Genomic DNA, 14094 nt, shown 5'->3' with positions numbered 1-14094 from the left:
CAGCCTTTGGGGTTTGGGAACAAACCTGGCACTTCTCAAAAACCACCTCGGCACAGAGACCAGCTACCTGACCAGATCAGTTCTGGCGGAATCAATCAGCTATCATGCACCAGCTCTGAGGGAGAAGGGAATCAGCCTGATCCCAAAGTGACTCCTCTGGTGAACCAGGTTCATATTAAACCTCTTCAGACAGGCTCAGACTATGCCAGGGCCTCTGTGGGCACAGCAATGAGGAAATCTTCCCTCACAGTGCCCCTGACCAGGATCAGCCCCCAGCACATCCTTCCCTGTCCTGTTGAGCAGCCTGAGAGGAAATGGAGTCTAAAGGAAGAAAGGAACAAACAGAGAAAATAGGAGTAAGAGCCACTATGCTCCAAGCCCAGTACCAGAGGTGCAGGAGGAACAGCAGCTGTGGGCAAGGGCTCTGGCTGGGGAGGAGGCAGACAAGGACACATACCACTGCCATACCTGGATCACTTCCTGGCCTCGTGGGGGCTGCTTTGGCACCAGAAGCTGATGTGAGCTGCTCAGAGCCTTCCTCACTGGCTGCCAGGTCCCCATGTCCTGCTGCTCCCTTCTCACTCTCTCCAGCAGCGTTGCTGGTCTCAGGACTGAGCCCATCAGAGGACGAGGAGCACAGAGGGGGCTCCTGCTGCAAGCCCAAACCTCCTGTGGCCGAGGCAGCTGATGTGGGGCAGCCCAGCAAGGCTGCTGCTGGATAGCCCAGTTCTGCTGGCACGGCTGTATTGGTGCCAATTTCCACCTGTCCTCCGGCCCGCAGCACCTAAAACACACAGTGAGACACGGCTGAAGGAGACTAAAACTGTGTGCGACACACTGAACTTCTTGAGGGTGACATGCTGGGCTCTGAAAAGTGTCACAGAATTCAAGACTTAGCTGTGGCATTAGTATTACACAACCCCTGGCACACAGTCAGAGTGTGAAATGAGGACCCAAGGCTACATCAATGCTCCATGAGCCAAAACACCTAGTGGCAGAAGCTGCCTGCACCCCAGCCCAGCCAAAAGGGACGCACACACACCAAGGACTCAAACCCATCTAAATGGTGACTGGATTTTACAAAGAGTCAAATCTTTGGGATTAGGATCCTACACAGGTTTGGAGACCCTGGACCAAAGCACTTCATTTAGAGTTGCCCATAAGGCCTAGAGCCCAGAGGGACCATTGTGTTTTGTTTGTGAATCACTTAGCAGATCCAACTTCCCTCACATCATGGAACAAGGCAAAACTCAGTTTCACTGTCTCCCTCCTGCTCTTCACATGGCAGTGACATGGCCTTTTTCCACCAGGTGACACGGGACACAGAGCAGACACATATTGAATGGCACTTTCATCCAAGGACTGTTGAACTTGCTTAAAACCAGCTCCAGGATACAGCCACTCTGCTGCTAAATCCATTTGTTTTAACAATTGCCTCTTTTCCTTTGCAAACCTACTCAATCAGGACAATTTAGGAGGAGTGGCTGCTGTCACCACGACTGTTGTAGGGTCATGGCCAGTTTATGCAAAGCCAAAATTAGCCATCGTAATGCCACTGCTCACACTGAGCAGGGCTTCCTCTCCAGCCCCAAATCCCAGCAGCACAATTTACAGTCATCTCCACACCTCTCCCCTCTCCTTCACTGCCTGACCTCTTCCTCCCACACCAAGTCAGCTGCCGAGCCCAGTTGAAAGGAAACAAAGGCATCTTGTCTGCTCTGTGATTCAGGTTCCTTAAAAAAGCTCAAATTCCATGTAACAAGAAGCAGAACAAAAAGCAATGAAGTAATTTTAAGCAGTAGTAAAGGTTTGCCACTCAGATTAAGTTCACAGCTTATTCCATCACCACTGCTCTCGTATTCCTCCTAATTATTTCTCAGGCACGGGATTTGGTGCTTTCAAATGCCTCCTGCCAGTCCTGCATGGCTTTGGCAGCTCCTTGATGCAGTGTTCCAAAACAAATGAATTACAAACAGGCACAGGCACAGCACACATTCCTATCGATCCCTTTCCCTGGGAAGGGACTCTGCCACCCACAGGTGTTTCTGGGAGGTTCCAGCATGCCCAAGTCCAAAATCTTCTGAGGGCTCCGAGGAAGAGCTTCCAAGCTGACTTCCCAGCACAGAGGATCCAGGAGCCTGGGCTGTACAGCTCTGCCATCCAGGAAAGAGCTCTTCAGTGTGGGACTGCTGAACTTAAGGACTCCCCTTGACACTAGGAGCCCAAAAGGGCACATTTCCCATGGCTCGGGAATGTGCCAGACATTCCTGAAGGTGTTTCAGCACTGAGATACTGTCCATCTGTAGAAAGCTGTTCTGGGCAGAGAGATGACCTCTCAAGATGTCACTGAGGAAGTCATCACACTAACCAGCCTGAAGGAAACCATCCAAATCCCAGTGCTGGGAAATAAAACCAGTTCCACAAGCTGTATCCTGGACATCCCATGTGTTGACTGCACTCTCTCTGTGAGTGCCACATCACTGAGAACTAAGTCCTGTGTTTTGGACAGAAGAACCGGCACATTTGAAGTGAAAAAACCAGAATTAAGGGCTGAAACACACCCCAGGGACATGGCAAAAATGCATAATGCAGCTGAGGTTACCTCTGATTTTTAGGAGGGAGATGAGGAGGAGGAAGAGGACAGGGGATAAAGGAATCCATAATCCACTCCATTATTATACACAAATTGACATTTTTGGGTACACATCACACTGTCATAGTGCCCAAAACCTGCACACAGTTTTGCAACCCTCAAGTCGCAGCACAAGCCTTTGATGCTCTAGTATTCATGACAACTTCTCCAGCAGCTGAAAATCTCATCTCCCATACTGCCTGCCCTAATTGGACAGCTCACATTCCAAAAGAAATGCACCTTTCCCCACAGTACCTCCCAATTCCAATCACAATTTGCACCCTGCCACAGGCTGGCCTGTGGTCAAGGCTGCTAGGCTTCATTGCTTTGTGTATTACAATTTAAAGAATGCTCCAAATTTAAGGTTTTTAACTTTTTAATCTATGGGAAAACTTCCTATAAACTCAGATTAACAACTGCTAATACACTGAAGAAAGGAAACCAAAAACCTTCCTCCTACTATAAAAACAAAATAGTGTGGCCTCTGTTTCTTTTCTGATAAGAGTCTTAAATACCAAACATTTAACTGCATAATAACATTCCCTGGCAGCCAGCAGCCTGCTTAGCAGATACATAAAGCAGGTAAAAGGGGAAAAAGTTAATTTCTTGGCTGAATGATTCCATCGCTAGCTATAGGGCAAACTAGAAAGTCTTTTAGTAAAGTAGCAGTTGATTCTTCTATCAATCTGCAGCACACACACTCTTCCAAGGAATGCATTAAATATGAAAATCATATCCCGTTATCATCTGTTCCCAGCTTTCAGCCCAGTAAGCTTTCCTTAATGAATGCTGTAGCCTAAGGGAGGCGCATGCTGCCGGCTCCTTGGAATAATGGAGTGATGCTCCCGTCCTGCCTATTCCGGCGCCGCCTGGCTGAGGGGCTTCCACACACAGTCACAAGTGACTACTCTTGCCAGCATGCTCCAAGTTATTACAAGATGTTTTTAGACATTTCATCTAAAAGAGCTTTGCTGCTTTTAGTGGAGAAAACAGCCCTGGTCTTGAACTGTATCATTTATATGGAGATAGGAGGGATTAGGAGCCTGCATTACTGCAGATATATGGCAGCAGATATTTAAGTATTCCTTGTCAGTCTTTTTGTTTGTTCCTTGGATATGCAATCTCCTTCTGCTCCTTCTGAGGAAAGGTCAAAACACACAAAATTATAAACACAGCACACGGCTCCTCAGCTTCAGTTCTGCAAATACCCCTCATTAGGAACATTTCCTCCTCGGTCACTACCATCTCCGCACCATCCAGCACAGGAATTATAAAAGCCAACAAGAAGACGTGCGCAAATAGAGATTTTTTTTTTTTTTAATTCTGCCTCTATGGATGAAACTATTGCACTTTTTACCCATGTGGTTCTCCTTCTCTCAGGATCTACACACTATTACATACTGCATGTGCCAGCATCGCAATCCCCACAGAAAGGCTGTGCAGCTCAGAGGAGAGCACAGCGTTGGAATAAGGCCCATTTCCCCCCCATTACCTGCTCACTGGGTCCTTCCTCCTTGTCACCTCCTGCTGACAAGCTGACCTCTTGAAGGGATAACAGGTTTTTAATTTCCCTTCCATGCCATTCCTAAAAGGGAACAAATCCGTCACACAAAACTGGAGGCTGAACCACCCCCCCCCCCCCAACCCAAGAGACACTACTTTGCAAAAAGTGCACCTTTAAATGCAAAGCCCCTACAGCCTTTTTAACTCAGACAATATTTAAAAACAGGGATCTCATTTGTTCCTCATTTTTCCACTCTCCTGACCAAGCAGCGTGGCCTGTATACAATCTGCTGCAGGGCTTTCATACACATTTATTCATCCCCATCATTTAGAATCCCACAGAACAGCAATAACTTGTTGACTCATTTTTATTGTATTTATTGCATCCCAACCAGCACCTGTAGCACCAAAGTATTGCTGCTGCCTCCAGACAATGACTTGGCTGCTTTGGGATGAAACAAGTTCCACAATGTGTTTTTCATGCCCCATCTTATGACTGCTGTGAGGAACAATCCCTGGCAGATGTTCCAGAGAACAGCCCAGCAGGGAAGGCTCCAAACACGGCTTGCCACACTCTGGGGCTTATAGGAGCAGTGCTGGGAGCAGAGCTGGGCATCACACAGGCAGCACCTGCAATTAATCCTGCATGCTCCTAACTGCAGCCCGCAGCAGCCGCAGCACAGTAGGGCTGAAAGCGCTGCAGGACCAGTGCTGCATCAGGGAACGGGCGTGGGAATGAATCCTTCACACAATTAACTCGCCCGCCTCTGCCCTCTGCTCCGGCAGCGCTCTTGGCTCCCAGGTAGGAACTGCACGGGAAACTGTGAACACGGAATTTTAGGGAACAAAACCTCACCACGTGAGGAGTTGAGATGCTCAAAAGAAACTCAGATGTAACTCCTGGATTTTGCTGAAAGCTGAAGTGAATTTATTTATACTCCTAAAAATTACTGACCAAACACAGGGAGCAAAAGTGCATCTTTCAGAAACAAAAGGAATTTTGTGAGCTACAGCCACATAATAAATGTGCACAGAGTTATGATAAAGCACTCCTAAAGGGCATTCTCTATGGAAAAAAAGGAGAGAAAACAGCAATAAATTCTTTCTGTGTACTTCCATGATAGATTAAATGATTGCATGCTCCATAACTCTCCTGCTTTCCATAACTAACACGGAGGAGATGTCATTTGTTCAGCAGCTCCACAAAATAACTCTAACTTGATAAAGATAAAATGGATGGCACAGGAACACCAAAATGGAAGGACTGAACAAAACCCCCACGTGCAGCTCGACCTGTGGTACTGGGACTCGCAGCAGGTGTCAGAACCACCAGCCCTAACACTGGGCAGACTGGTGTGCACCAGGGCTGCTGAGGAGGAAAAACCCCTTCAAAACAGCAGGGAAAGCTGGCACTGCAGTACAGCCCCTCTCCTGCTCTGCTTCAAGTAACAGGCAAAAATCAGAGGCAGGGAATCGCACACCCCAGGGACAGGCTCTGAATTCTGAGCTACTGCACTGCAGCCAGGTAAAGATGCTCTGGGAATGTCACCAGATCCGACAGGTGCTACCTGGGCTACTGCAGTGTGAGGAACAAACACAGCCAAGTGTTTATGAGGAGTGCCACTGCTCTTAGAAAGCAGGAATGAACTCATTTCCCTCTCAGACTGCGCTCCCTCAAAAACCTGGCTCCATGCATCAGTGGCATATAAGCAGATGTTGCAATTTAATTTTTAAAAACCTGGAATCATCACATTGCAACATCCCAAACTGTACCTTAGGGAACAACAACAACAACATAATAATAATAATAATAATGTGATTCAAGAAACCCCAGGGCTTGGCTTTTTCTTACAGCATCTGTTGAATCTGGGGTACTTCAGAGCTGTCTATGCTACAAGCTGAAATACAGACCCCAATGGAGTTTGCTTCCAGCTCTAGGACCTACCAGGAGATTCCTGCATAACAACAGCAAACACCCAAGACCAAGTCTTATAGGAAGTTACTTCCATCTTCCGGATGCTCTCCCAGCCTGTGGCTTCCATGTGAGCCTCCAGCTGCAGGAATTCCCGGCACAGGGCCTGGTTCCGGCACAGGGCCAGCTGCTGCCGCACTGACACAACTTCCAGGCGTCTCTGCAACCTCTGCCTCACTCTGCAGGGCAAAGAATAGGCACTTAAAGGTGCAAAAATAAGCCAAAAGCATCCATCACAATGACTCTGCCTCAGACACACACACCAACACTGAGGGGGAGCTGCCCCAGATGCCAAAAAGGAGAAGACTCATTCTACCACACACCTACATTTATATAAATACATAAGTGCCACTTATCTGCAGATGTACACGGGGGCTTTGGTGTTCCAAAGGGTAAACACATTAAAAATCTTCTGTAACTGTGTTTTAAATGGTTTATGTGTTAGTCATTCCTATCCCATTAAATCAAAGTGAAAACTAGCAGAGGAATGTGTTCTGAAAGTCACCCAAGCAGCAACAATGAAGCTGAGGTTTCACAGCTGCCTAAATCCATGGTGCCACCAAGAGGGGCACTGGAAATCCATCTAAACCAGTTCTCTCCCACCTACAAACCAGATTCCCTTCGAGCCAGATCTCTTTCCTGATGTGCCTCCAGGGCAGCCACACGGCATTAATGCCAACACAGAGAAATGGGCACCCAAAGATGCCCCTGGCTCACAGCTGCACTTCAGCCAGGAGGGAAACTGCAACCCAAAGCCCCCGAGATGTTCAGAGAAACTGCAGCTCTAAACCTGTTAGATTAAACCAAATCCAATAAAATCAGGAAACAAAGTACATGTGATGTTGCCCCACCTGTCCAGATATTCTTTCTTGCATTTTTTGCCCCTTTCAGAAGAGGGGCTCCCACCACACCCAGCACTCAGTCCCTGGAGCTTTACAGAACACCTTTGAGGAAAGGAATGGAACATTGGATGACATTTCTCAGTCATGTCTGGTTGTTGGGACTTCTGAGTTTTTTATTTTGATTTGGTTTGCTGTTTAGGGTTTGGGTTTGTTGGTGTTTTTTTTTTTTGTACGGACTGTCCATGCAATTTACATTAAATAGTAGCTGCAGAAAGAATCCAAAGAGCAGGACCAGAACCTGGAATATCCCTTAGGGCTTCTCAAGGCTTTCAACTTTGTAAGACCCTGGGATTCTCCAGCATGGACTAAGCTGTGGTGATTTTGTAAAAATAGGATAAAGCCAACCTGCATATTTGTTATTCCCAAGATTTTAGTATCCACAGAATGAAGTATTTATGTTACTGCTGCAGCTATTTCATCAATAACTTGAATACATGAATTTTGCATTACACTTAACATGAATATAAATGTATTATTACTGAAAAACCTTCAAGACAACATTCTAAAGGCATTTCAAGATAACTAAACCTTTGTACCTAAAATAAAATAGCCCCTAAGAAGATTTTAAACAGGCTTACAGGTGTGGATCAGCCATTGTGTATTCCATTCTCTGCTTTCCCAATTCCAGCCTTCTGGCTCCACTAGAAGAAAACAACATACAGTGAGATAAAAGTATTTCACCATCTGAGGTCTCCAAACACCAGAACTAAGGGGTTTTGCAGAGCACAGCCCTTGCTGAGCAGAGAGGTCAGATTTGCTGGGAGTTACAGACTCATTTGCCAGCCCAGCTCTGAACAACTCCAAACTTCCCCCTCACCTGTTCTCACTGAAACAGGATTGCTGGCAAAAGAAGAGATGTTTGAACATCCACGTGGGACCCACCAAAACAGCCAGAGACCCCAGACGACCCAAGAAGGCCTCTGAACCCCACAATGGGCAATTCCCAAGCCCATCCCTCCCCTTCTTGCCCCACAACACCACCAGCAGATGCCCTTCCATGCAAGAAACACTTGGCTGGAGATGTTCCCAGAACAGCTCCCCTGAATCTGCTACAGAGCTGGATTACAATACACTTCTAAAAGCCCTCCCAGCTCACAGACGCCACATGCCAGCCAAGTATTTTATTTAGGAACAGAACTTGAAACCAAGCTCATATTTCCCTCCTGGCATCCCAGCCACGTCCATCTAGAGGCAGGTGAGCCCCACTTGCAGCACTGCTGCAGAAACAAGTGTCCACCAGGAATCCTGAATTCCTGTGGAGCCATCAGAACTGCCTGGAGCAGTGCCAGGGCACCAGGCGTGGGACGGACACATGCCAAACCACAGAATCACTCACACCTCACCTAAAGCCATCCCACAGGGAAGGTGGTTTTGGGACCAGAGTAAATGGCATACACAATGGCTGCCATTGTTGAATAGTTCCAAATTGCACCTGAGGATGAACAACCATGCCCCCAGGGAAAAACTGAAAATAACCGAGAGGCTTCCCGCAGATTCTCACTGCAAACCCCGCCACAAGCAAAGCCAAGTGCCTCTTCAGGAACAGCATCATTAGGCAGCAAGGTGTGGCAGCGAAGGGGACATCACACACCCCAACATGTCTTGGCACACTTTTTCATGGATTTGGCGTCTCCCTAAACACACACACACCACCACCACACAAACACCCGCTCGCAGTTTCCCTGCAGAGAAGGGAGAGAGGAAAAACCCTTCCTGCTGCTCTGCCTGGGAGATCAAGGCGCCCGTTTTAGCCACATGATCCTGCCAGCGCCTGGAGCAGGATCAGGGTTGCGTGTCATGTGCACAATTTAACAGCTACGCTCCATCTGGGATCTCATCCCTTCAATTTCTTGTTACGCGACGGACAGCCAAGCAAACGCAGATTTCAAGACCTTGTTTTTACACTTCTACAAGTAATTTTTCTGCCTCAGTGGAGAAGACCGATATCCTAAGGGATGAAGAAGCCGATGGATGTAAACAGCCGTTGCCTCTGATCCCACTTCCCACTCCCCCATCTCGCAGGGAGCACAGTGCGTTCCTCAGCTCCTCACCAGCGAGGTTTTTCAGCACCCCGCTGGCCAGCCCGCAGCAGCCACTCAGGCAGGCAGGGATACCCAGGGAAGGTCTCCTGGGGCAGGCACAGCGAAACAAACCCTCCCGAGGCTGCAGTGCCCCGGGAACGCGGGCACTGCCATGTGCAAGCTGGACAAGGCACCAGCATCAGGAAATAAACCCCGGCCAGGAGAGTCCGAGAGGTGATTAAAAGTCTAGTTACACGTCCCGGGGTGGTCCAGCGATCAGGAGCTGAATCTTTCGTGACTGACTTCCCAGCACCTCCAGAACTTAGATATCGAAGGGAAACAGAAGAAGGAGATGGACGAGAACAAGGGGGAGAAAAGCATCCGCCCGCCCGGGGTGGGAACTGAACCCAAATCACCCCGCGGGGGGACCCGGCTCACCTGGCGCGGGGCGGCTGAGGGGCTGGCGGTCGCGGGGTTGCCCATCCCGGAGGCGCCGGTGCTCGCGGGCGGTCCCGGTGCCGCTCCCGGTGCTCGGGGGCTGTCCCGGTGCCGCTCCCGGTCCCGGCGGCCCCGCGCGGTTCCCACCGGTGCCCACGTGCGGCTCCCGCCGTGCCCCGCGCGGAACCCCGGAAGTGCCGCCCAGCGTGGCCATGGGGACGGGCGGGCGCCGCCCAGAGGCGCCTTGGAAGTCTTGAAGATTTTGTGGGGTTTTTGTTTTGGTTTGTTGTGTTGTGGTTTTTTGTTTGTTTGTTTGTTTTTATTTGCTTTGTTTTGATTTTTAAAAATAATTACATATCGCCAGCCCGTCTCTGACCACCACATTGTTACCGCAGGTGTTGCAGTTGGTCCAGTTGAGCCCCCGGCTTGGTGCTGGAGGGCGCCTGGGGCTGCGCAGGATCCGTGTCGCTGGAAATGGGGGAATGTGCCAAGCGCCAATCCAAAAAAATATCTGGGACCTGCTGAACAACTACAGTTGCCTTTGCCGAGATTATTGTACACCATGGTTTTCAAGTTAACAAAACCCTGATTTCCTCATCCTCTGGAGTGCCACTGTGTCCCTCTGGTGCTGTCACCTCTCCAAAATTCATATGGGAGAAGCTGCAGTCAGCCACATCCATCTCCAGCCCTGCATTCACATCTGCAGCTGGAGAATGAAAACAGAACACCCGCCTTTCATTTTCAAATAAAAACTTCAATCCCTTTGAAAGGAAGTTGACAAATGAGCGCTTAAATTCCAGGGCCCCAATAAAATCTGAATACCACGGGAATAACTGAAATGAAGGAGAAGCGATACATCAATAGACAAAATTGCGGAGAGCAGTGAAATGCTTTAGCATAATTAGGATGGCAATCAGTGTACAATTAGTGCGAGATCATCACAGTAATTACGCTTCGTAAGAACTTCTGTCCAAGAACAGACACATGAAAGCTCAGCTGGAGCTGCAGGCTCCGGCTGGGGACATGCCCTGGCCTTGGGGGGATCAGGAGCTTTCTGGGGTTCCTCGACTGGATTTGGTGATCCAGCAGTGTTCCTGGTGTTTCCAACACCTGCAGCCTCCAGCTCAGCTCCAGAATGGATGTAGTGGCACCCAACTGCCCCCAGATTAGCCTGGCTCAGACCCTGTATGTCCATCTAAATACCCAGCTCAACAAAGTATGGAGAACATTGGCTTGAGTCAGAGCCTTCCCGCTCTAGGAATACCCAGCAGAGGATTTGGGAGCCTTTTAGTACTGCACTTCCATAAAAAGCATTTGTCATGAAGACTGTTCTCCCCTCTTCTTCTGTTTACTGAAAGCAAAGATGTGTTTTGGGTGTCTCCTTCACACCTAATCAAGAGCCCACATATGAAATCTGGGCCTGCTTTTGGAAATATTTGTGCTCGCTAAAAGAGCACCTAAAACACTGCAAAACTTCCAAGCACTTCCAGCACTGTCTCAAATCCTGAGCCTGCTGGAAGCCTTTTTCCCAAATTGAAAAAACTGGAAGCCTTATTCCAGTTTTGAGGGTTTGGTGGAAAGGGGCTGATGGTCCCTGACCCATCGGGCTGCACAGTTTGTCTCCTGGGCAGCCCTGGGAGGTTTTTTTCACTATGGAGCTCGAGCTAGGGCTTGAGGGTATTGAATCATAGCAGTGTTCAACACTCTGTTATTTATTTAACAAAAAATAAGGAAATAAAGAACCTTATCCTGGTCCTCCCGATGTATTTCCCACTTCGTTCCGTGTCTCTGTGTTCACCGCAGCCGCTGGGCTCGTAACTGACTCAAGAATAATCTCCATCCTCCCATCCCTGATAAGGACTGCGGTCTCTTCCCTGAAAGCCTACATAGAGGAGTGTTTTGTTTGTGTTCTCCCTGCAGTACTTCACACTTCTTTTAAATTGTTTTAATTTAATTTTGATGTAATCTGATAAGAGCTGTAAAACTGTCAAAGGAAGCTGCCTCCTTTTGTCGCATTAAATACACTTTGAATGAAATGGTGGCTTTGTCCCCAGTGCTGCCAAACCAAAGCATCTCTTGATTCCAGCACAGGGATTGATGTGCACTAATCTGAACAGCTTTACAGTCTTTTTCATTTAGGAAGGCAGCCACGTGTCATTTAGCATCCCACTTTCCTCTGGGATGTAACCATATCCCAGAAGGTGCAGGATTGGCCTCACAGAGCTGAGCACTTGGCCACAGGCCTCTCACCTACCAGAGACCCCTGGTAGGCTTTCCCAGTTTTCCAGGGCAATGGATCCACGTGCTGCACATGCCTGCTGCAGGGATGGGAAGCCCCTCGCTCCCAGAAAAGTGGGAAACTCCTTAAAGAGCAGGAATTGTTGGTGTCCATGGTAAGGTGTCATGGGACATGCAGCAAGCTGCAGGGGGACAAATTGCCTTGGAAAGGGATTTGCAGAAACAGATGTGTTAGGAAGAGGTTTTCCCACTCTGTGCCTAGGTGACCCCTTAGATCCCTCGCCCACAAGCCAGGGAAGAGCCAAATGCATTTGCTTTTCTTTTTGTCAATGAGACATATAGCACAGGCCCCAGCAGCTGTGTGGAAATATATAGAATTTACATAATGCCCAATACGAGGCCTTTTTGTTAATGACTCAAGTCCCAAATGCAGAGCACTAATATTACACCAGGAACCAAAGAGCAGTAACAGCAGTGACCGATCTCAGCAGAGCAATTGTGAGGATCCATTTCCTCTCTGTGACAATGCCTGGGAACAGTAATTAGCACGCTGAATTTAATGTTCACATTTTAATACATTTAAGTGTAGTAAAATGCTTTTATTAAGTGGTACAGTTCCTCAAAACTTGTTATTACTTGTATCTGATGCACAAGCAGCGCACACCACGTCTGGCCTCAGATCTGCTGCCTTGGGGAAGGTGACAGAATCCCTCCAGCAGGAACCTGGAATGCAGAACACAACGGCTGAGTACACAAAAACTTGGAGACTGCAGCAGTTAAAAGCACGTCATGTTTATTACAAATGTAAGTGCCTTAGCCAAAGCCAAGTTACATAATTGAAAAGCCCCTAGGCATGTCACTCTCCGTGGATTTTGAATTAATCCTGGAGAATTGAGATATAAGCACATACCACTGATATTAATGAGCCCCAGAAAAGCCACGGCACAGGGAAGGGCCTCGTTTAGAGACCATTTTCCAGGAAGTCTCCTTCCTTCTTCAGCCTCTCCAAGTGCTTTTCCAGTGTCCTGTGCAGAATAGAAGGCTCCACGAGCAGAAGGAAGCAGGTATGGCACGAATGAGACTGTTCCAAGGCCAAGCATCCAGAGAGGATGTCAGGGAGATTTCGGGTCTCAGTCGCTCGTGTGACCAGGCTGTAAACACAAGGAGTCTCCATTGAAGTGTCTGCTGCTGTCTGAAGAGGAAAGAGGAGATAGACAATGTTGAATTTCCCCATCCCTGGAAAAATGAGAACTGAATTCAGGCTTTCTGAGATGTTAGCCCAGAGGCTGCATTCAAACCCAACCACTCACAGCCAAAGAGCCCAACTCTCATCTTCCCTGAAAGCATTACACCTCACACTCGTGAGCGCCCTGTGCCACAGCTCCTTCAACTTCTGTTCCCCAAGCTGAACCACCTCTAGTGTATTTCTGTTCAGAAGAGGGTATTTTGGCTCATTTTGGAGTATGTCCTTCAGGCCTGCAGTGACCAGACTGCAAGCGGGAGAAATGGCTCACAAGCTCAGTGCCACAAGTGCCTGTTGGGGTCCCATGACTGGGGGAAACAGGGTCCTACTCAGCTGCAGCCTGACCTGAGGAGGCAGAACCCAGCACAAGGCAAAGCCTGCCACAGGCACAAGTTCCCCTCCTCACACATGTGGGGTGGAGACCATCCCTCCAGGGGCTCTCGGGACTTCCTGTGCCTGACTGCCAGCTCTGCGCCTGGAGCACGCAGTGCTGCAGTGAGGAAAAGGGGACACTGCACCCACACCTGTTCCCAGCACACAAGGTCCTACCTCGCCTTCGGCATGCCATCCCCTGCACCAAGCCATGTTTTTGACAGGATCCTCTTTCAGGAGAACAGCACCTTCATGACCAAGCTGTTCCCTCTGCTGTCCACTCTGCAGCTCCTGCCAGCGGGGTCACGGCTTGGCCAGGCCACTCCATCCTGCTTGATCTCAGTGCTTGCTACTGCTGCTGCTGCTTTAAAGGACACAGATCTATCAGGCTCTTGCATTAGTATTTTGACAAATGACTGGATTGATCTCATGTACAGACGGAAAGACTGAAAAAGTTTAGCTTCTACAAGCCACCATGAAAAATTAAAGGGAGAATACAAAATAACTGAGGAAATCTTTTAACTGAATTAGACATTTTCCTGTCACTCACACAGTTCAGAGTAATCGGTTTTGAAGAGCTGCTGCCTGCATTGACAGGGATAAAGCATTTAGACAAGGTGAAAAGCCCAGATGATCCCAGCTCAAAGGGATGTGTCTGGCCCATTGTCTGGTTTGATTAATGAAGCCTTTGCACAGTGAGATAATGCAATGTTTGTTGTGCCACGGATGCTGCTGCACAGCACAAATATCCCAGCTACGAGGAATATTCAATA

The 14094-nt window shown here is 48.5% G+C and overlaps 1 protein-coding gene across 1 annotated transcript in view; it reads right to left on the bottom strand.

Annotated features, from left to right (window-relative positions):
- The window catches only part of KIZ (kizuna centrosomal protein), a 28941-nt gene extending 19305 nt beyond the window's left edge, over window positions 1-9636 (bottom strand). The window contains exons 1-5 of the mRNA XM_030268647.4: window positions 9469-9636; window positions 7588-7650; window positions 6139-6286; window positions 4125-4217; window positions 469-784 (exon numbers count right to left, since the gene is read on the bottom strand). Coding sequence (XP_030124507.4) covers window positions 469-784; window positions 4125-4217; window positions 6139-6286; window positions 7588-7616 — 586 coding nt within the window. The 5' untranslated portion in view covers window positions 7617-7650; window positions 9469-9636. The remainder of the gene's footprint in view (window positions 1-468; window positions 785-4124; window positions 4218-6138; window positions 6287-7587; window positions 7651-9468) is intronic.
- Between the last annotated feature and the right edge of the window lie 4458 nt (window positions 9637-14094).

The sequence above is a fragment of the Taeniopygia guttata genome, chromosome 3 (assembly GCF_048771995.1).
Source record: "Taeniopygia guttata chromosome 3, bTaeGut7.mat, whole genome shotgun sequence".
In the NCBI taxonomy this organism is placed as follows: domain Eukaryota; kingdom Metazoa; phylum Chordata; class Aves; order Passeriformes; family Estrildidae; genus Taeniopygia; species Taeniopygia guttata.
Note: the sequence above shows the minus strand (reverse complement) of the source record. Positions and strands in the feature narration are given on the sequence as shown.